The 23,118-nt window shown below is 43.9% G+C and overlaps 1 protein-coding gene across 2 annotated transcripts in view; it reads left to right on the top strand.

Moving 5' to 3' along the window:
- The first annotated feature begins 1,365 nt into the window (after nt 1–1,365).
- Nucleotides 1,366–23,118, top strand: part of LOC128349341 (NALCN channel auxiliary factor 1-like) — a 203,555-nt gene continuing 181,802 nt past the window's right edge. For both annotated transcript variants that reach the window (XM_053305430.1, XM_053305431.1), the window contains exon 1: nt 1,366–2,882. In XM_053305430.1, coding sequence (XP_053161405.1) covers nt 2,223–2,882 — 660 coding nt within the window. In that variant the 5' untranslated portion in view covers nt 1,366–2,222. The remainder of the gene's footprint in view (nt 2,883–23,118) is intronic.

Here is a 23,118-nt window from a genome sequence, read left to right on the forward strand (position 1 = left end):
TTGAAATTAAATTTGAAACTTACTTTGAAATACTCTGCATTTACATGCTCTTTTATCAGTGAAACTTTGTACCAACCAATGGTTTCATGCAATAAAAGGGGGATGAGGAACTTCTGAATTGCACAGCATGTATAAACTCAGGTTCCTCCTAAAGAGACATACTGTGCACAACTGAAAAGCTTCTCTCTCTCTCTCATATAGGAAAGACAACTTTATCTTATTTCATAGCTTACTGTCGAATATGTACGAAGCAGTATCAACAACAATAACAATCTTAGCTCTGCCTCCTTTTGATCAGCTTTTTTGCACAAGGATGTTTTGGAAAATTAACATTTACGGATTGGATGATCTGGGCTGTTCATGTTTACAGCAACCTGATCGGTTAGCACTAGATTCATGCTCTCCACCTCAGCACCTCTGAGAGCTGGACGTCATCCGAAGAAGAAACTGGGGTGCGTTTAAAACATGGTGTGTGGCAAATGGAGTGTTGGGATCGATGTCCTGAGAATGGGTGCTGTGGCGGGCGCAGCCAGGCGGTAAACAGTATCTATTAAACAGTATCTGTTAAAGCCCTACAGCATTCTGGTGGCTTGGCAACTTGTTGCAGCTGGTTTCTCCCTGAACCAGAGAAAGGAAGCGCAGTTTGGAAAGGGCGACGGGGGGCGGGCGGAGGCAGAAGGCTCACTGGCGCGCTTGCGGCTGGTACCCCCCTATCTTTGCTCCTGGGGAAAGAAAAGCAGGTGTGCGTGGCAAGAGAGACTCTGAGCAAAAGTACGCTCGAGGGGAAAGGGTTAAGCAACTCCTCCTCCGCCGATGGTCCGCTCAAAACAGCAAGCTTCCATGGCTGTTTCCTCCCCCCCGCTTTTTTAAATTTAAAAAAAGAAAGAAAAAGGAAAAAGGAGGGGTAGTAACGTGTAGTATGGCCCCGAAGTCACTGGCTGGATTCATTCAGCGGAACAACCCAGAAGACCTGGATGTTGCTGCTCTGACCTGAGTTGCAGGTGCTTTGTGTGAGATGGCAACTAGATGCGCCTTAAGTTCGAGCGAGGGACGGACGAACGGAAGGAGGGGGGCGCAGAGAAGCCCGTGTCCAACTGGGGGCAGGACCACCCGCTCCCGACCCCTGAAACTGGCGAGGCACACACCGAAAGCACTCACCCGTGCTGCGCATCCACGCGCCTTCCTTAGGCTGCGGAGGAGAGAAAAGAGAAGCGCTCTCTCCCGCTCCCCCTCATGCTCATGCCTGTGCTCGGCGGTCCTACGGCGGGGAGAATGCGCGAGAGGGAAAGCGTGGCAAGCGATTCCCCAAACCTCTCTCCTCCCTCCCTGTTCCTCTCCCCCCGCCCCCAGTTGAGGAGAGGCAGAGCAAGCCGCCGCCGCCGCCGCTGCTGCCAATGCGCCAGGCTGGCGGCGCAGGAGGAGATGACGCAAAGGGCCGTGCGCTCCCCCCAAAAAAGTGCTTCTCCCGGACGAAGATGGCGGCAACTTAGCGCAGGGCCCCAAGATGAGGGTGGCCCCCGGGCGGCAGGAGGCAGCCAGATCCGCGCCGCGAGCCGGGGGGGACCGTGCCCGGCGGGAGCCTCAGCAGAAGCAACAACAACAGCAGCAGCAGCCGCCGCCGCCGCAGCGCAGTGGCACCAGCAGCACTAGCAGTAGTAGCAGCAGCAGCAGCAAGAGCAGAGCCAGCCGCAGCAAGAGCCACAGCAGCGGCGGCAGCAGCAGCAACAACCACCTCCAAAGCAGCAGCAGTAGCAGTTTCAGCCGCGGCGCTCCGGAGACTCCTCAGCAGCCCCGGAAACCCGACAAGAAGCAGCCAGCCAGGGGCCAGGGACTCGTCTTGGGCTAGCGGCCCGGCCAGGAAGGGTCCCCCGGCTGGGTCTCCAGGACGCCAGGGTGGGGGCGGGGTGGGGGTGGCGGAGCGCGGCATGAGGCGAAGGGCGGGAAGCGGTGGGCTGGCCGTGTTGGCGCCAAAATGGGGGCCCGCGCTCTGACCATGCCCGGGTGACAGGAAAGGCAGGGGACCGCTACCGGCCCAGCCCAGCGCGCAGGAGCAACATCACCACCACCACTAGCGCCGCCGCCACCACAAACCCCGTCGTCGCCCTTCGCTGAGGGGGGAGCCTGGCGCCCCGCCGCCCAGAGTCCATGCCCGTGGGGCCGTGGAGCACGGCTGCGGAGCCCCCCTCGCCGTGGAGGCGGCCGGGGCTGCGCGCTCCCGAAATATGAGCAGCTGCCCCACGGGAAGAGCCGGCTCGGGCGTGTGCTTCGGCCCGCGGGAGCCCGACAAGCCCTTCGCTGACTCGGAGCGGGCACAGAAATGGCGCCTGTCGCTGGCCTCGCTGCTCTTCTTCACCGTGCTGCTCTCCGACCACCTGTGGCTCTGCGTTGAGGCCAGGCAGGTCGCCGCCGGACGCCACCGGGACCAAGAGCACGCGGAGGTAGGCATGGAGGACGACGAGGGGGCGGCGGTGGCTCCCAGCAGCAGCAGCAGCCCTGCGGCGTCGGCAGGTGGCCAGTGCTTCAGCCTGCTGGGCGACGCCGAGGCTGCCTGTCGCCGCCTGCAGCCCGGCGGCGACTCGGCCCAGGAGGAGCTCTACCTTCCCTTTTGTAATTCCTACACGCTGCGCGAGCTCTTCGCTGGGCTTTCCCGCCCGGACACTCAGAACTGCACGCTGGACCAAGGCGCGGGCCACGACTACGGAGGAGATGGGGATGGGCGCAGCAGGGACGAGGATTGGCTCCGTTCTTGCCGCCGCTGTGTCCTGGCTTACCAGAATTACGACCAGCAAGTGCAGGAGCGCTACGGAGAGTTCGAGCTCGTGCTCCAGAAATACCTACAAGCGGAGGAGTACTCGGTGAAATCTGGGCCGGAGGATTGTAAGGTAGGAGCCCAGCTATGCTTGTCTGTGTGTTTTAAAAACTCGTTCCCTTCTTGGATTTACTGCTGGTGCTTTTGGCGATGTTGATGCTACTGCTGTTGCTTGGACTCGGGCTTTGGGATCTGCCCAGCCGCGATCTTTTTGGGGTCCGCTTTGGCGCACTGAGAGAAAGTCGAGGGAGTCGATCTTTAGTCCTCTGGGAAAGCAGAGCTGGTTTCCCTTTCCTTATGAATATGCCATGGACTTGACTCCGCTGGCCCGCTCTGCCAGGGGTTGGAATGCGGCTTGGCAGGAAAGAGGGGCTGCGTGCCAATGAGCAGGACCCAAGGCGGCAGGAGAGCGCGCGTGGTCTGGAGTTCTGTGTTGTGGGGAGGGGAGGGGTGGAAGAGACGTGGTGGGCAACGGGGCCTTTCCTGATCGTTAAATCTACAGCACTTAACGTGGGATCTCGGTCGCTTTCCGGAGGTGGGAAGAAAGCCTGTTTATCACTTTTATGGTAGTTGGCAGGTTCGATTGCTTTGCAGGGGGACTTATCTGTGGAGTTGCTGGACCATTGGGATTGTAATGATGGAACTGGGTCCATAACACCTTCTCTTGAGTTTTGTGTGTATGTTTAATTAGAGCAGTCTGAAATCCTCTATGGTATCCGTCAAATAAATCTGTTTGCTCTCTCTCTCCCCCCACCCCAAACTTCTGGCTAACCGAACTCACGACAAATGAGAACTACTTAGTTGGTCAGGTACTTTAAGAATATCTCTCAAGGACAGCCTTGTCGGACATTTGCTGTGAAAGTGCTGCATGCCAGGTTTTAAAGTGTTTCTTGGAACATAGGGAATCAAAGCTTGGTAATTATCTGGGGAGTCTTAGTGAGTGTGGTAATTGAGTCATAGAGGAAAGGAAGTGGTCCCAGGTGGCTCTTCCTCTGTACATGCCTGTGTTTCAAGTCTGCTCTCTCAAATCTCAGGAGTTGCAAGTCGTTCCAGGTTTATGATAGCTGCAAGTAGACTCTGTAGCAACTGTGGTGGAAAAAACAGTTGAGTCTTAGTGACTGCCTTGCTGTTCTTTGTGGATGGCTAATTTCCCTTTTTGCCTTAGCCACAGATGTTTACAGAAAGTGTTGTCTCTTTGTAGTAGTTGCTGCAGTGACATGTTTCTAAAGCTACACTCCTGTGTACGCTTATGTGGCAGTAAGCCCCTCTGAAACCAACCAACAGTTCAGAGTAAACAAGGATAAGCTTGGGATGTTAGCTGTTTACTTTGCACAGGAGTTGTCTGATGCTTAAGAATCTCAGGGCCAGCAGCAGTTTTTTTTAAAAATGATCAACTATGATCCTGAGTATGGAAGCCCTCATGAGCTATGGTCTTCTGTCCCCACTGACATGCACAAAATATTCCGCTCTGCCCCCCACCCCATCTTGGAGGAGGACAACTAGAGTTGAGCAATTTGTTAATGCATTTTACAAAATGACTTTACATTGATTAAATCCTATTGATTTTAGTAGAACCTAATTCCAAGCACATGTGTAGAAGGTATTCATATAATTTTTATAGGAACTTGAGTTACTGCACCCTGATGAAAATCTCAAGACCATCAAAAGGAAAGCAGAATTTTATAACTTTAGATCATTCTAATTTGTTGTAGACCATTTGTTTTTTCAAGCATAAGAGTACTCCTTGGTGAACCTATTTGCCCACCAAGGAAATCAGATCAACCTTTTATTTTACAAGGCCCAAAGTTATTATTACAAAATATAACTTTAAAAATCCACAGCAAATATATTGCCTTTGTGACTTTACAAAAGTGCTTAGGAAGTAAGCTTCTATGAGGCAAAAGCTGTTAGGATGTATGGATCAGTTCAGCATTGCAATTTCTTAAATAGTATCGAGAAGTGTTTGGAAGCTTATGCATATGACAGAAACAGAGTTGTCTGGTATTCAAGGAAAAGAAGGAACTGCTTTGTAGAGGTATCTTGAGTCCGTTTCTTAACAGCTGATATTTTCATTTGGTCAAGCTACAAAGTCTGTCAGGCAGATCTATGGTGGAACTAAAGCTGCTGGAAGTGCTGGGTGCTGTCCATGGTGCTGCAGAGTCTTGGTGCTGTCCATGGTTTTGATGTTATCACTGTAGCTAATGATGAAAAACTATAATGTAAATGTGTTATGGTTTGTTTTTTTAAAAATGCTCTAGTAGTAACAAATCATTAAGTTTGATAAATATAATAACTGAGTACTGTAATATTTAATACAGTTTAACATACTGGAAAACGAATGCCCTGACTAGACTGAACTGAAGTTTTGATGAATTTGTAATTGGCAATGCTTATCTTAGGAAAATAGTTTGTTGCAAGTGGTACAGTACCGCTTTAGCCTTAGCATTACTGGTAAATACATGTTTGGAGGCAATTTTTGTTAAAATAAATCCATATTTAAAGTATATGTATTAGATAACCTCTGGGAGTTATATTTGTCTCTTTTGGTTTGGACGACAGTTAAAGATACGTTTTGTTATGGTTCAGCTTCAGCTAGACCTTAAATAAGCTGGAGTTCCACATCCAACCCATAGTATGTCTCATTTAATTGTTCAGTATGCCATAGGCTACTATTTACTATACATTGAAGGAAACAAGATTAGTTGGCATGCATCTAAACAGCAAAGTTGTTGAAGGAATCTGTTTCCATTTCAGACAAGGAAGTGTTTCTTCCAGTTTACAATTTGTTCTTGATGACAAAATCAATGTTACTTACTATGTATACCATCTCTTGTAGTATTTGTATTCTGTCATGTCTTTACTTCCTTGTACTCAAATAGCCTTAAAGAGCAACTTGAATGAAGAAACAACTGCAGCATTACTAATACCCTTTCTGAAAATTAAAATATATGCCTAGAATAATACTGGCAATTATACTTGAGAAAGTCTATTCATATTTCTTAGTTTGGATATTATTTCCTTATGACATAAGAGAGCTAATTTCTCTCATATTTTTTAATGTTTTTTTAAAACACCAATTAGTGGTCTTTTATGTGGCAAACAACCCTTGCAAGACTTTGTAGTTCTTCAGTTATTTTGGACTAGAAGAGTGGCTGCCATCCTGACTAAATTTACTTGAGGAAGTCCCAAGTTAGACATCGTAACTTGTCCTAATTTCAGTGGGACTACCTTTTTTGGTGTGCTTTTAATCCCGTTATTAAAACAAATCATTACAACAATAAACAACATTAATCAAAACACAAACAGCACTATACATAATACATCTAAACCCTAATTCATCAGTCCATCCAAACTCCGATGTTGTCTAAAGTGGGAAAACAACCATAATTTCCCCAATTAGTGTAAATGATAAAATCTGACCAGATAACATAAAAAGCATTATTTGTGGCCTGATTTGAGTGGGACTGAATAATATGGGTTAGCTTTTATGAGATCGCAGTATGCTGTAAATTCTTATACCAAATGTCCAATATCATGATTTGATTTTTCCATTGTTTTGATATAGATAATCTAGCAGCAGTTAAAATAAATACAATTATTATTTTTTTAATGTTAAATCTGTATTTACCCCAGAAAATATGTTTACTAGCATCAACTGAGGGCATAAACCTATTTTCTGGTTTGTAATCATACAGTACTCATCTCCATTAATACCTCTGTCTAGAAGGATGAAACCCTAGGGCAGGTCCACCAAAGATGAAAATAAGTTCCTTTCTTTCTGCAACCACTTCAGCAAAGCAGAGAGCAGTCTTTTTTGATATATGTTGTTTTTGCCAGATACAGTCTACAGAAGTTCTCCTTGATTTGGGCCGAAGAGGAAGCAACCAGCTTTCGTTTACATATACTAGTCCACTCTTGATCTCTGATCTCCTGTTGGAATTCAATGGGACTTCCTTGAGTCAGGATGGCAGCTATTGTTTTTGGTGTCATGCAGTTCTTCCCTATTAAAACATGTTATGAATTTCAGGGTATAGATTAGATTTAATATTTTATTTTATGAAAGTGATAGATATAAGCAAGACATTTTTGAGACTCTGAGCAGTGTTCCCTCTAAGGCGTGCGTATGTGCGCACACTCACAAGTTTTTTGATGTCCATTCAGTTACTTTTAGATCCTGCTTAGTTGAATCAGGAAGGTCCCATTCTGAATGCACATGCGCACACACTGCCTTGATACTGCCACCCAGAACAAGAGTCATTCTGCACACAGATTTAAAAAAAATTAGAGGGAACACTGATTCTGAGGAGCCTGGGGCCCTGAATGTTTATTTGAGACTGCTCTTCTCAATTGGCATGTACTGTTTGTCAATGTGGTCCCCTCTCTCTGATACCTGAATTGTCTCCATTGCCTTCCGCAAAGAGGGCCTGCATGTTAAAATATAAATAAACATTCATTAATTGAAAGACACATCTAAGGTTGATAGATTTTGTTCTAGATTTTTGCATTTGTATTGGATGTGAACTTATCTGGATAGTTTACTTTTATTGAGTGTATTGGGTTCCCTCCCCCACCCCCTGGCTCTCTGTTTGTTGGTTTGGTTTTTCTGCTGCCTCTTTAATTTTGTTTTATTGTATTTTATCATGATTTGCCTTGAACTTTCTTCTCATTGTAAAGGAATAATATAAATTCCCTGAATTGTATATATTAGCATACTTATATTTACAGTTGTTCATTGAATTGTATATGCCATTTTTATGAGCCTGGCTGGACTCATGTTGACCCGTTCACTGATTAAAACATACCTGTTGTTACTGATTCTGGTTAGGCTTTTACAGTTTTAGTTGCAGCTGAAGAATTTTATTTTATGCTGTCATGAATTTAGTAGAAGTGAAACAAGGGAACAACAGTTTTAGTTAAGTATATTTTAATACCATTGGCTTTGATTTTAGTGGAAAGATGCCATTACAATAGCTGAGCAACAATGAAACTAGTAAAATTTTAGCATATAGACAAGACAGAGTTGCTGAGTAGAGATGATCTGGGAGGAAGTATTGATCCTGTTTTGGACAGAGTAGCACTCCCTTAGAAGGCAAAGGTGTGCAGTCTGGGGTCTGGTATTGGAGATACAGGTGGTGGATGTGGCTGGGAGTGCCTTTGTACAGCTTTGGCTGGTTTGCCGGATGCAGCCCTCTCTATAGAAAGCAAATTTGCCCATGATCACTCATGCCTTGATCACATCTTGGTTTGGTTACTGCAATGCATGCCACATGCAGCTGCCCTTGAAAAATATCAGGAAACTGCAGCTGGTGCAGAATGCTGTTGCTAGGTTGGTATCGGGGCCACTTTTGTGGATAACATTAACCATTTTGCTATACGGTCATTAGTTTGTCATCTATTTGTTTCCAGGTGCAATTCAAGGTGTTGGCCACTGTTTTGGACCCAAATTGCTTTGGTATATAAAAATATCTGCAAATCCACCTGCCTCTGTCTGGAGAGGTTCTGCTCAGTGTCCCTATGCCACCAGAAGTTCAGCATGCAGGACAGGGGCAAGGCTTTCTCCATAGCTCAACCCAGGCTCTGGATTCCCCTGGAAAGTACGAGCTGCCTCCTCTCTCCTGGCCTTAAAGCAGCGGATTAAAACCTCTATTCACTTAGTCTGCAGTGAGGTGGAGGGTGAATTCTCTGGAGGATACTGTGGTTATGCTGTCAGTAATTTTATGATTGTTTATTGTATTTTTAAATTTGTTTTAATATATTATGAGGGCTTTGCAGGAAAAGGTAGCATAAAAACAAATAAGCAAACAAATAAATTGGCATATACAAGCCTTTCTTAAGCCAGCAGTCTGCATATAGTGTTATAGTTGTTCTGCAAGAAAGCAAATGTGTGGTAGTTGGTGTGTGAGAATTGGGTCAACTAAGAAAGCACATGTAAGTACCCATGCTTTAAAAATGTATTTTAATGAAGCCACATATTTTAATACATGAGTCTGAGAATTATTTCAGATTTTTTATTTTCTACTTTCAAAGCAGACTTTAAATGGTCACTTTGCTGCAAGCATCTTGTACAATCAGAAGTTATATTTTGATAACATTTTGTTATGTCAGGCACCACTGGGCTAGAACCAGGAGGCCTGTCCATCCTGACTCCATGTGCCATTGAGGCTGCTCACCAGAGGAAGGAATTATAGAGTGTTTCAGTGGGAATTTTCACACTACAGCCCATAATTCTGGCCCGAAGATCAGGGTATCATCAGCGGGGTCAATATGTACCATGCTCAGAGATGCATGGTGAGGAACTTGTCACCAAGTCCTCTCTCTTTATCAGACTACTAGCCTCTCTCTGTACCACCAGACTACTAGCCTTCAACTGGATATAAAGCTCCCATGCCTTAGGCTTTCATGCAGCTTGACTTCAGCCTGTCACTCTGCTTGCTCCTAACCCATGATACTCAATCTGCCCTGGAGCCTGAGCATACAATACATTACTAACAATAGCATGTCTTACTTCTGTTTCTACAGAACATGTGAGGATATTCCAATATTTTACATAAATGTGAAGATACCCCAATATTTTACATGTAGTAATTCTGCATTGTGTTTTAATGTAAAATGTGAAGATATCCCATTGTTTTTACATTGTATCTAAAGACAATGGGCAAACTCTCACAGTCAGAAGCCATAGAATGAATGAGGCTAGGTAGGTTAAGATATATCATTTTCATATATAAATATTTCATTATTATTATTCCATAAATATTCCATTGTTATATAAATATTCCATTGTTTATATTATATATATTCTACTGTTAAGCTGTTCCATACCCAAATATTTATATTTATATAGTTTTCAAAGCAAAGTTAAGTAAAGATCATTGCATTTTTTGCTCTGTCCCCTTTTCTTAACCCTTTCCCATTGTGTGAAAGCAATAGTGGGATACTGTTTTTGTTTATTTGGAGACAACATCACTAATTTTAAGCATGCTGTTGGGCAATGTATGTGTGCAATATAAATTGTTACCTATACGCATGGGAATTCCTTCCTTCACCCTTAGCACATATTCATGTGTGTGGATGGCTCTTGTCTCTTCCGTTGGTCAGTATAGACCTGGTTATGACCCCCACACACAAAAATACAAAGCTGCCTTATCCTGACAGACCTATTGGTCATCTCATCCAGTACCATCTAGTCCAATTAGCACTGGCTTTTCAGGGTCTCAGCAGAGGTCTTTCCCAAACTCGTTACCTGTCATCCTTTTCACTGGAGATGTCAGGGATTGAAGCTGAAATCCCTGGCATGCAAAACACATGCTCCACTACTGAATTGTGGTGAAGCAAATGAAAGATGCTATTGGAATGAACAGGAGAGGGTGCCTTTCTTTGTTACCCACTCTGCTTTCACTCAAGGAAAGCTCTTTGAGCAAGCCTCTTCATTTTTCATTAGAAACCCTCCAGCAGCAAAGGGGTACCAGGCTACTGTCCCAGGATGCCACATTAGTGTCATGAGTTAAAGGGGCTAGTAGAACACACACGCATATGCACATGCACACACAGCCTGCCACTCTTCTAAAGAGAAGCTCTTACTTTATCTCTGTGGAGCAAGATGCAAGAATGCCAGGATTCATTGGCTACTAAAAAAATTGAATGGCTATGAAGCCCTGCCAACATTCATGGACTCTTGGCTTCAATATTCAAATGTATCAGTTTAGTAGAACTATGCATGGTGGATTGTGTGAGTGCGCTGCTGAAACAGATTTTAACCAGTAATAAGCCACAACCATCTTTGCAGCAGATAGAACATTTCTAACATTTCTAGATTGTTATCCTCAAGTAGCTGATATGTGTAATTAATTGAGTTTCGTGATAAAGTTGATTGATGTGAGTATATGTGCATTTTAAAAAATCAATCAGTGCACATTTATTTCTATTTCAGTGAAGCATTCATTCTTATTTTTATCAAGAAATATTATTTTTATTCCTAGCATGGATGAAGTCTAACTCAAGTTCATCTTGGGGTCTTTGCTAGGACAATGTAGAAAAATGTGGTGTAAGCCTTTATATTGCCTTGGTTTTTTATAAGAATGAGTTGGTTCAGACATGCTTAGGCATTCCAGTTACACTCCTTTGTTTAAAATGGAATGCTTTGGAACTGTCAGAACAAATAACTTCTCATACCAGCCTGATAGCTATATGTGCAGAAACAGATGTAAGTGCTACCATGTGCTAGCTTTTACAGGGAATATATGCATCGTCACAGGGGCGGACCTAGGGAATTTTGGTGCCCAGACCTGAAGGGCTTCAGAGCCCCCTCCGTGCCCCCCCCATACCCCTTCCCTTGCCACGTGTTTTTTCTTTTTAAAAGTTAGAGGTGTTGTTTTTTAAACTTTGTTTTTAAAAGGGAACCTGCATTTTCTGGGGGTCTCCCCAGAAGCATACCGGTGCCAAAACCTTCACTAATTCTAGCCACCATGTGCATGAGCAGGCCTCCCCCCTGTGGTGGTAGTGGCGGTGGCAGGTGGAGCAGGAGTGGCTGTTGGGCTTGAGACACTCTATTCTAACTGCGCAGGTGCACCGGAGCGCAGCGCAGTTCTCAAGGGCCACTGAGCCGAACGGTCAGGCCCAGTGGCTGCCCACCACCAGCCACACCGGGGGGGGGAGGCCTGTTCAGCTCACCCCCACCCCCCATTCACGCACATGGCAATTAGGATTAGTGAAGTGTTCAGTGCAGCAGGGCAGGGGTAGGTGCGGGGTGGGGTGGTGGCAGGAGACTCCCCGGGCCTTGGAGGCCATGGATCAGGGCCCCAAGGTCTGGGGGTAAGAGTGCCTCTGCAGCATCAGCTAGTGAACCAGATCTACTAGAGTTGGCTTCTGTATTTTCTTCAATATAGAGGTTTTCACATTGTGTGAAAAAGAGGTAGTGAGGTGGCAACCACAGAGGTGCACCGTGTTTGGGCTATATTTTTAAGTTGATGAGGGAGTTGTGACCTATGCATCTTGCTTGAAAATAATAGTGATGTGCCAAAACACAATTTGGCTGTCCAAATCACAGGGACCTCTCTTTAAAATCGTGGGCTTACACAGCCTCTTTAAAGCAGAGGAGAGCAGATCCGCACCTGCTCCTCCTCCACTCGCCACCATTGCTGGCATTCTGGTGCTCCCCCCAGCTATGGCCGTGTGCCAGCGGGGTGTCTCCCAGCTGCCCCTGCACAGTGCCAGTACTCTGGGGCAGCTGGGAGATGCCCCACTGGTGTGTGGGCATAGCTGGGGGGAGCGCTGGGATGGTGACAATGGTGGCGAGTGAAGGAGGAGCAGGTGCGGACCTGCTCTCTCTGCTCTAAAGAGGCCGTGTAAGCCCTCAATTTTAAAGGAAGGTGCCTGTAATTCGGACAGCCAAATCATGTTTCGGCACATCCCCTAAAAAGAAGTCTTCACTAAAGAAAACATACATAAATGTTGAATGAATGCACATGTCCAGTTTCATGCTTACTGAAATCAGTCAAAATATTGAAGCGTTTGTAAAAGACCTGACCAAGGTATAGGCTTACCCTGTGTATTCCTTTACAGTCTGATTTCCAACTTTCCGCTTTCCTCTATTTTCTCAGCTACTTCAATATAATCAAATTCAGGCCATAGCTAAGCACTTCTGAAAACTTCACACACTAAATCCTGTAAAGGTACTTGTTAATCTTGCAGTGTCTGTTTTATTCATATTAAAAAAAATGCATTTCACCTTTCTAGATAAAATGCCCACTCAAGTCAGCGTACAATATACGAAAACAAAGCAATATAATAAAAAGAATAAACCACAATTAAACTAGCAGCATTTTTTTTACAGGCAGAAACAGAAGAACAACATATGAAGCTGCCGTATATTGAGTCGGACCATTGGTCCAAAAGTAATCACCATTAGTCCAAAAGTAATCACTTTTGGACTAATGGTATGACTCAGTATAAGGCAGCTTTCCAGAGTATAAATAACTCAAAGGAGTGTCATGACTCCTATCAGAACCAGAAGAGAAGGAAGGTGTTCACTGGGGTGAATCCTGGACTGCAAAAGATTTACAGTAGGCTGCCACAATCCACTTTATTTTAATGTGGGACAAACCACTCTTCCACATAAGATTCCTGGGGGAGGTTAAAAACCCTCTCTAGAAGGACTGAGCAGTGCTAGGCCTCCAGAGGCGTGCAACTTAGGCAGACCTAAAATGACGAGTAGCACACTTCACCAACAAGAGTTTATTATTAGATTTAAAAAAGAGAGAGAGCATGCAATAAAAACCATTGTCTCTTCATAAAGCAGATTGTGAGAGAGTTTTCATCAACCAGGGAACTCAGATTTCAAGCAATACAATAAAGGAGAATAACTTCCCTCACTTGTCTAACTGAATTGGTCCCTAACTTATTACTCACAGGCTGTGGCTTTCCCATTTCCCCAGCAGCTCTCAGCCAGCTGCTTCCTCAGGGCACTCCTGGGACAGAACTATCAGAATAAAACTCTCTCTTCTTCAGTAGGTGGCTGTGTGTGTTTAGTTCCTGCTCAGTCCTCTGGATTGGTCCTTCTGTTTTGAATTTCCTGGGCTTTCCCTCTTACTAGGAAAGGCCCATACTCTCACAACAGTTGCTCTAAGTGAGGCCTAGTTCTTCCTCAAATACTTCCCATCATTACAGCAGCCCCACCTGAAATACCAGGGATTGAAACAGGCACTGCTTGGATGCAAAACAGGTGCTGTGCTATTGATATATCCATCCCCTCAAACCAGTCAAAGGAGATTAACTAGAAATGCACACCAAAGGGATTCATTTTTCAGTGTCCACTTAAAAGTGGGCAATGGGGAGGCCAGCTGGGTCCCTCTTGGGGAGTATTGCAGAATCTCAGTGCCACAATGAGAAAGGTCCTTTCCCTCACCCCCACCAACCAAACTTCCATCACAGGAGATGGGGGAGATGGCAGAACAGCATAATAAAAGTACACTTGCACTTTGAGTAAATGATTTCAATACAAGTTAATAGGTCATTTATTTAGTGCTGCATTAAAAATCCCCCAACAATCCTCAGTTAATAAAAAATACATGAGAGGCATTTATGATCCAAAAGGAAATGAGAAATATCTTTTTTCACCAAGCAGTAAGCTCTAATTATAGCAGTCATAATCATACAAAGAAAATATACTTCCTGAATTTGGATTGTATCCTGGCTTATTTTCAGTTCTGATTGGTGCATACAAGAAGGTTGTTTTTAAGGAGAGGAGAGCTATTTTTGTGGTAGGAAGCATGACTTGTCCCCTTAGCTAAGCAGAGTCCACCCTGGTTGCATATGAATGGAAGACTACACGTGAACACTGTAAGATATTCCCCCTTAGGAGATGGAGCTGCTCTGGGAAGAGCATCTAGGTTCCAAGTTCACTCCCTGGCATCTCCAAGATAGGGCTGAGAGAGATTCCTGCCTGTGACCTTGGAGAAGTCACTGCAAGTCTGTGAAGACAATACTGAGCTAGATGGACCAAGGGTCTGACTCAGTATATGGCAGCTTCCTATGTTCCTGTGTTTTCAGTCCAGTATGTAATAGGAATATTGAGAATGGAGTGTTTTAGATAGCAATTTTCTTTTGAGCTGGACCATTTTGATAGCCAGAGTATGAACTTGCATTCTTACCTTTTGTATGGAGTGGTGCTGAAAAGAGAAAAAAGTAGCATGTAAGTTTATATCAAAGTCTTCTCTGAAAGTATTATTGAAAGTATTATGCATAGAAAGCATGCTGAAGTATATATAGCACTTTTTGTCTCCCACTCTACTCACTCTCTCTTTTCTGCTTCATTATCTTGATGTCCCCTATGAAGAGAGGGGAGTGGTGCCCAGGTTTGGTAGAAGGCCGTTTGGCAGCAGCTGGAGAAAGAATATAGCATTCCCTTCCCTCCACAAGGGCCTGTGTAAAATTATGGACCATTGGTAGAAGGCCGTTTGGCAGCAGCTGGAGAAAGAATATAGCATTCCCTTCCCTCCACAAGGGCCTGTGTAAAATTATGGACCATTGATTATTGACCCACGATACAGAGTATCTTCCATCACTGTGACACAAGCTGAACATGGGGCTCCTTTTTGCATTCTATCTATCATGCTACCAATGTCTCATTAAAGCAGTAGAGCATGTATGTTGATGATGCCCTTCAGTTTCTTGCATTGATTGTGATCCTAAGCTTGGAAGCAAGTCTTGTTTGGAAATTGTTCGGGAGTTAGACTCACTAAAATAATGAGGCTTAATTCCAAGTACCGTAGTTAAAACCAGGGCAAGATTCAAGTTATCAACCTTTTACCCCAAAGTAGTTAGAACATAAAACATAGGAAGCTGCCATATACTGAGTCAGACCATTGGTCTATCTAGCTCTCTATTGTCTTCACAGACAGGCAGCAGCTTCTCCAAGGTTTCAGGCAGGAATCTCTCTCAGCCCAATCTTGGAGAAGCCAGGGAGGGAACTTGGAACCTTCTGCTCTTCCCAAAGTGGCTCCATCCCCTGAGGGGAATCTTACAGTGCTCACACTTCTAGTCTCCCTTTCATATGCAACCAGGGCAGACCCTGCTTAGCTAAGGGGACAGGTCATGCTTGCTACCACAAGACCTGCTCTCCTCTCCATAGTTATATGGAGTTATATTAAATAGTTATACTAGTTATACATAGTTATACTAGTTATACATAGTTATACTAGTTATATTAAAATCAACTAGTTTGACCAGTGCAGAGTATCTGCATGTTTCTTTCCCTCTCCTCAGCATTCCTCACACACTTTGGGCTCCCCCTGCTCTGACCAACCATCACTCGCCATGCCTGATTTGCACACCCAGAGACCTCCCCACTCTCACCCAATCCCTGCTCCTGCTTCTCTCTGCTCCTCCCTGCAGGAGAACCAGTAACGATTGCAGTTGATCGGCCTCTTACGGGCTCCACGTCAGCCTGGCCCACCCAACATTAAACCTCCACCAGCCAATCCGACCCCCTGCCCTGGCAAACAAGGACAATATCCCTTGACATTAACCTGCCCGCCCCCCCCGCCCCCGGCCGTTCCACCTCCTACTTCCAGCTCCGACTGAAATTAAACCTGATCAGCTGGTATAATGGTGATGGAATACGTGACAACTCAAAACAGTTCACCTTTATAGACCTTCTTTAGTGCATATAAAGGGGGAGTTAATCTAACAGGATTCTGGTAAAAGCAAACGTTTCGACATAAAGACGTCATTTTCAGTGCTAGATGTTGAACAGTATTTGAACTGGAATTCCTATATAGGAAAGGTGAACTTCTCCCAGCCAGTCACCTGAAGCTGATGAAAAGCAGAAACATTAAAACCCCAATGGCCCTTCCTCCTCCTCCTCCTCCCCCCTCCTCCCCCCCAGCTCCGACTGAAGTCTCACAAAAGAGGACTTCAGACTCTTGTGAGATGTAACATGTACCACCTAAGTGGTTTTTCTATATCTATATAAATGAGACAAGTCCAGGAAGTAGAGTGTGTCAGTTCTGAACAGTCATTGTCTTGGTTTTATTTCAGTTGGTTTGCAGCATGTTGTTTATGAAGGGTGTCACTTACAGGATAAAACTTACTTAGAATCAACATTCAAAATTTAATTTGTATCCGTTATGCATTCAGTTGGGAAGCAAATGTTGATGTTGGATTTCATTTTATAAGGAAGGTTTTGAATAACGCTGTTATGTATTAAAGCAAATTAGAGCAGTTAATTAAATTGCCTCCCAGATTACTATGCTGGAGTAATTGAGTTCTAAATATGAAACTACAAACCACCAACACTTATAAATGTGTTATTACAATTACCTTCCTTAAGTAAGTACTCTCAGCTGGGGCTTGCTGATATATTTATACTGACAAAATAGCCTCTTCTGCGTAGACTTTGCTTCAAGATAAAACCAACAAAAAAGAAGAAAGCCAGATTGTTAGATGGGTGGAGCATTTGTGTCGCCAATATCTGTTAATGCCACTTTATTATGGCAACAGCGTTGGAGAGCTGTGAAAGATTGTTTGACATAGATTTTGAATGGAAATCATATTGAGCCCCTCAGATTGATAAAGCATTTGTTAAAAAAGAGTTCATATACAAGAACACATATGGAGCTATTCACATGATTGGGCTGTGTAAATCTTACCTTCCCCCCAGATGATCACACACATGTTGCCGGGAGTGAGGACTGTGCTCCCAGACGATCAGCACTGTGCCGAGCAGCGTACAGCTGCAGAGGCTGGGATGACATGTCCTGGCCTCCGGGTATTAGCACAGTGCATTGGAGGATGCCCCCAGGAGACAGGCACTCTAGGCCTTATTATGTTTAACAATTTTTATTCACAGTGTCCATAGTACTGTTTTTAGAAATTTAACAAAAGGAATTTGTTCCAGATTGACATCTACCTTAGATTATTTTATCTAGGACTAAACACTTCTGAAAAATATAAGTAATAGCCAGCTGCTTATTTTTTATAGTACCACAAAGTATTATTTGGAGAGGGTTGTACCAGTATTATCTTGAGGTTCCACAACAACATGGAAGTGAGTCGTGAAGCAAATAATGAGGTGGGTCTCACATCAGGTAAGACCCGCCTCCAGAGGGTTCGCGGGGAGAGCGGGCTAAGCGCAGAGCATGCTGGAGAGACCCCTGAGCTGTGAGGCTGCTTTTTAGCCTTCCAGTTGGAGGTCTCCTAGTGAGTTGCCGTGGTGTGGAGCTGTGCCATGCCGTGGCAAAACACGATCGCAAAGCCCGGGTTAGCAGAGTGTTAGCTCCACTAACCTGGGCTAAGGGGAGGGCTTCTTAAGTGGGTAGGCCGTTGTGAGACAACCGGGCTCGCCTGTGAGCCCAGTGTTCCTCACGGTCTGCTAAAATCGGGCTAGGCTCCCCTAGCCCGATTTTAGCTGATTGTGAGAATAGCCTCAAAAACTACCAACACCTTGGCAAGCAGAGCATGAGGGTTTGACCCTTGAGTAAATGGTGATATTGCATGAGATTTATGATCTGATATAAGCATGTTTACTCAGAAATAAGTTTCTGAGCTCGGTAGGCTTCATTCCTCACTAGTGTGCGTATGTCAGGAATCACTTTTCCTGAGCCCCTGCTCTCATTGGCTCTAGCCTGCCACAGTCCTTGAAAAATGAAGCTGAAAAGGGCTATTAGCAGGTTGGTCAACTATTTGTGCTTGGAGTTGCTTGGCTGTGTCTTCTCCTCTGCTTACATCACTGAACTGGTCTGTTATGTTTGCCTTCTCTATGTACTGTTAGCTCTTTTTCCAAAGTTGTCATTTTTAAAAAATCTGTCCAGTCTGCCTGTCCACGTTTTTCTGTTAATTATCTTTCCCAAACTAACCTCCTTTCTTGTGAACCATCCTTGCCTCCCACATCTCAGCTTATCTATGACAGAAGATTGCAGTGTTCATGAGATCACAAACATGCTGAGAAAGTTAGAATACATATAAGGCTTGTTCACCTGATCATATGGGGGTGGGCTGGAGAGAAAGTACGCTCCTACTTTGTTCCTCCCAGATCACCTGAGCTTTCATTTGGGTCTATGTATCCAACCCCCATTCAACCAGGCTGCCATGCATTCTAGTATTGCTTTTTCTTTTTTAAAGGAGCTGGGTCCTCTAGATATTCCACGATGCATTGTATGTGCAGTAAAGTGGCAGTCCTCAGTACTTCAGCAGCTCTCCTCTGCCTGGCCCCTCTAGGCACAGATTCTTTGATGAAGCCTCAGCTCTTTGATAAAGATGGCCATCGTTTTCTGGGAGGTGCTGAAAATGGTGCACACATTCAGAGACTAAACTTGAGGAAGGACAATAGTTGTTTTCATCCTACATCGGTTTGGACCCAGGTAGAAGAACTGGGTTATCCAGGTTTGAATGAGATGGGTAGGCAAGAGTCCCGTAGGCCCGGGAGACCCAAAAATGCTGACCAAAAGCACAACCAGCTTTTATGTTCATAAGGACAACACTATATTGTTTGGTGATGGAAGTGTGATTAGAATCAAAATATTTTAGTCCAGGTGCCATAGGGTCTGACTCTAAAATAAACTGCAGATTTTAGAATTGCTATTGACATTTTTCAGAGCAAGCTTTGAGTTTACCATAGCTGCAATAGTTAACCTGAATTTTACATTTTATGCATATTGATAACAAGTCCAATCCAAAGTGAATGCACTATATAAAATTTCCTTTATTTCTGTTGTTTAAATCCACATGAAAGAATTCATTTTAAAATGTGAAAAACAGGAGCGTGTTTGTTTATATCACTAAAACTGCTTTAGCATAATGTTAGTGTAAGCAGGACAAGAATTAAGCTCATCACATATTTTATATGCTTGTAAAGTGGAGAGTTAATGATATAGTATGCTGACTGATAATGTTCTAGGAACTTTGCCATATAAAGGGTGGTGGTGGTGGGGAACCAACAACCCAGTCCTGGTGGAAAGTGCCCAGTTTTCTGTTTCTCAACCAATGATAGTAATTTACTGTTGTCAGATTAATTGCAGTTCCTGCTCTTTGCTGCCATGTATAACCTTGATCCTCCTCCCTTAGACTATTGATTTTTTAGATGCTTTATAGCCAAATACTATGCAACTCATTTGTTAAAGACCGAAGGGAAATATTTATGAGCAGAAGTCACAAGAATGAATTCTTTGCTTTTAAATAGTGGTATAGTTCAAAAGGTTGCACAGGTAGCAACTCTATTTTACAGATGGAGTGGGTATTATCAAAGGCAAACCATGACTCCATGTCTAAGTGAACTTGAGCCTTAAGGCCATTTTTAGCACTGGGCACTGAGGGCACAAATGCATCAAACTTGTCCCTGTTTCTCTTGTGCCATACACACATGTACGCATATTAAGCCTTTGGAAGCAACCAGAGATCAAAGTGAATATAAATTCTTAGTATATTTTAACATTATCATCTAGTAACCCCTTATGAAAATGCTGTCCTTCCAGACTATTCTAGTTGCATGGACGTTTCCATTCAGTTGTCAAAGTATGGATGGCTGGAATGAAATTGTCAGATGGCATGACATTAACAAGGTCTTAATATCCTCTCTTGACAAGATGTCAACCTAAGAAGCTAATTACTACACTTCAACACAGAGTAAAGTACAGTATATGAAATCTAAAAGCAATGAATAGTTTGACAAAATGAAAAAAAACATTACATGTTAAAAGCAAGCAATTAACCTGCATAGAAGGAAATCACACTACTTAAAGCACACCATTCACTTCTTAAAGTGTTGTTGGCAAGTGGGCAATTAACTAAGCAACAATTTGAGAAAGAGGTTGCAGCAAGAAGGACAGAATGCAATTAGTACCCCTTTACCAATCAATATTATTTTCAAAAGAGGGTTGGGGTATTGTAGGGAGGGTGCCCCCAAGAAAATAATAACACCAACAGTTCATAGATATTAAGCAGTTAGCCCCAAATCAAGTTAAACAAGGAAGGCAAGAGTCCTCCTGAATAAAATGGTCTTCACCATCCTTCAAAAGAACAGCAAGGATGGAACATCACTGAGAAGGCTCCAACTCTGGTCACAGAGCCTTCTCAGAAGATTTAAGGCATGTTGGGGGTAGAAATACTGGGGCAAGGCATTTCTTTCCAGAACCAGGACCCAGATGAGGTATTTGCCTCCTAGAAGGAAGCACTGCTCTAGCTACACCTCTTGTATTAGCTGTGTTCTAGGTGATGTACCTAGGTGATGTACCTAATACAAGAGGCGTGGCTAGAAAAAAAGTGCCCCAGGCCACATTTGCTACCTGCCTGTTACAGCATGTTAGGTCCAGGAGAACTCTAATGCTGAAAATCTGCTTGCAGGGGACTGTAACTCTATTCATCATAGGCCACACACCTATTTCCAAATTGGTTGATGACCCACCTAGCATCAAATCTCTGCCTTAACTGGATTGTTCTTCAGATTATTAGCCCTCATTGACCCCATTACTGAGTTCAGTTCAGGAGTACAATTGCCTTCCTAGGATTTGAGGAGAAGGGGTGTGATTCATATACTGATGACACCATAGTACAAACCTTGTATAATGTCTCTTAGCAAATTAATGTAGATGCTGGACAGTGTGGGAGACAAGATAGAATTCTGTGGAATCCCACAAGATAAGCCTCATTGGCAGAACAGTCGTTTCCCATTATTACCTTCTGGGATTTATTTGTCAGGCAGGCATGAAAACACTACCAAGCAGTCCCGCCCACCCTCAACCCTGACAGGTGATACAGAAAGATACCTTAGTAGATGGTGCTGAAGGCTACCAACAGATCCAGGAAACCAGTATGGATCCCTGCCCATGCCTGTCTCTTGGTGAATTTTATCCACTAGCATAACCAAGGCCGTTTCAGTCCTAAACTCAGACTGAAACCAGCTGGAACTAGGTCTGGATGAGGTTTACAATCCTAGAGCTGACTTGTCACCCACAGCTCTATAATCTTGCCTAAATAAGGAAGATTGGACACTGGTCAGTATAATATCCTAAATCCGATGAGTCTAAAGAGAGCTTCTGTAGGACTGGCATTTCTACAGCCTCCTTAAGACAGGTCAGGACTATTCTTTAAAATATGAATAGGTCGGACAGTTACTTTAAGAATCTTGACTATGTTTTTGTGCTGTACCACCTGAAATTCATCCAGACAATTATGATTGACAGAGACCAAGGATATCTCAGGTATAAATACAGTAGATAAAGGTGCATTCAAGTTGGCACCGCTGCAAAGATCTTATCTTCAAAGTGTCTTGCAAACAAGCCATAGTGAGCCACCATGCTGTCCCTCCAGAAAACCTCAGCTGACCACAGACCAGCTGGAACTGCTCTAATGGATGACACTGTGCATTAAGTATAATTAAGTTTAAGTTTAATTAGCCCAACATTCTTTAAAGAATTATGCAAACTGTAGTTTGGCGAGGGTGTTGAAAATTCTGTTAGGTATTCCTAGCCCCTCCTCAAAGAACGATAGTTCCCAGCATTCCTTGCAGTGAGGGGAGTGGCTGCTAAACCAGTTTGAAGCTGGTGGTGTAGATAGGATCTAAAAATGAGCCCTCTGGACTAACTCATTCTAGATCCATCATGATAATGAGGTTTTTTGCCATATATACTCTAGCCTACATCAGGTCTACACCCTGGCAGATCCATAGGTTTGGTGCTTGTGTTGCTCCTTCTCCTATTTTTGATTCACCAATCAGCTGAGCAGTGGGACAGAAATAGAGTTGGGCAGCCCTCAGAGACATATTCCTGCAAGCAGAAAGGACTTTTGTGTTAAGAAGTGAGAATCGCTCCCTCTCTCCTCCACGTGTACTTGGCTGCAGAAGAAGCCCTCACTTCAAGTACACTGAAGACTCCCTGCAAGTGCACAGCCTTTCTTCTGCCTGCCTACTGCTGCGCAACATGTGGGCCACTGTCTGAAAGCATCTCTCTTATTCTGTACTTTTAGCCTCTGTTTTCTGCATGTTCTTCTCCTTTACTTTCCCTTTTGTGTCCCTTCCCCTTGTGGTGTAGTGGTTAGAGTGCTGGACTAGGACCGGGGAGACCCGAGTTCAAATCCCCATTCAGCCATGATACTAGCTGGGTGACTCTGGGCCAGTCACTTCTCTCTCAGTATAACCTACTTCACAGGGTTGTTATGAGGAGAAACTCAAGTATGCAGTACACTGCTCTGGGCTCCTTGGAGGAAGAGCGGGATATAAATGTAAAAAATTAAAATAAATAAATAAATATTGCAAGCCTGCAGACTAGCCTTTTAAAAAAATGTAATCGTCGTACAGTACTTGACTGTATTTTTATTATTATTGATCTTGACATAATTTTCAAGTAGTGGCAAAAAAGAATGAAAAGTGAAGTAGTTTTTCAGACAATTTAGACACATCCACAATAATTCCTTTTCAAAATGTGTAGTTCCGCCTGTATGGCTACTCTGTCCCTCTAAGGAAGCACTCCCTGAAGAACAACCAAACTGTTGATATTTGTGGTAAATAGATTTGCAGATTCCTTGTTTCAAAACACTGCTATAATCTGGGGACAGCATGGTGTCAGCCTCTGCCACTTAAGCTGCAAGAATAATTGCAGTTTGTAGTGTTCTCTCGTATATTATACCCTCAAATGAACATTTCCTGCTCCCTGGGTTTATAATTCATACGTAATTCAATGTGATTCACAACCCATGTGATTCACAACTTGGAAGACTCTTATTAAGCTGGTTGTGCAGGCAAAAGCTGTTTAACACAGATTAATCTATCTTTGATATGCATTTATTTAATACTTATCTGACTATCAGCATCTGCATAAAAC

Source organism: Hemicordylus capensis, chromosome 3 (genome assembly GCF_027244095.1).
Source record: "Hemicordylus capensis ecotype Gifberg chromosome 3, rHemCap1.1.pri, whole genome shotgun sequence".
NCBI lineage: Eukaryota > Metazoa > Chordata > Lepidosauria > Squamata > Cordylidae > Hemicordylus > Hemicordylus capensis.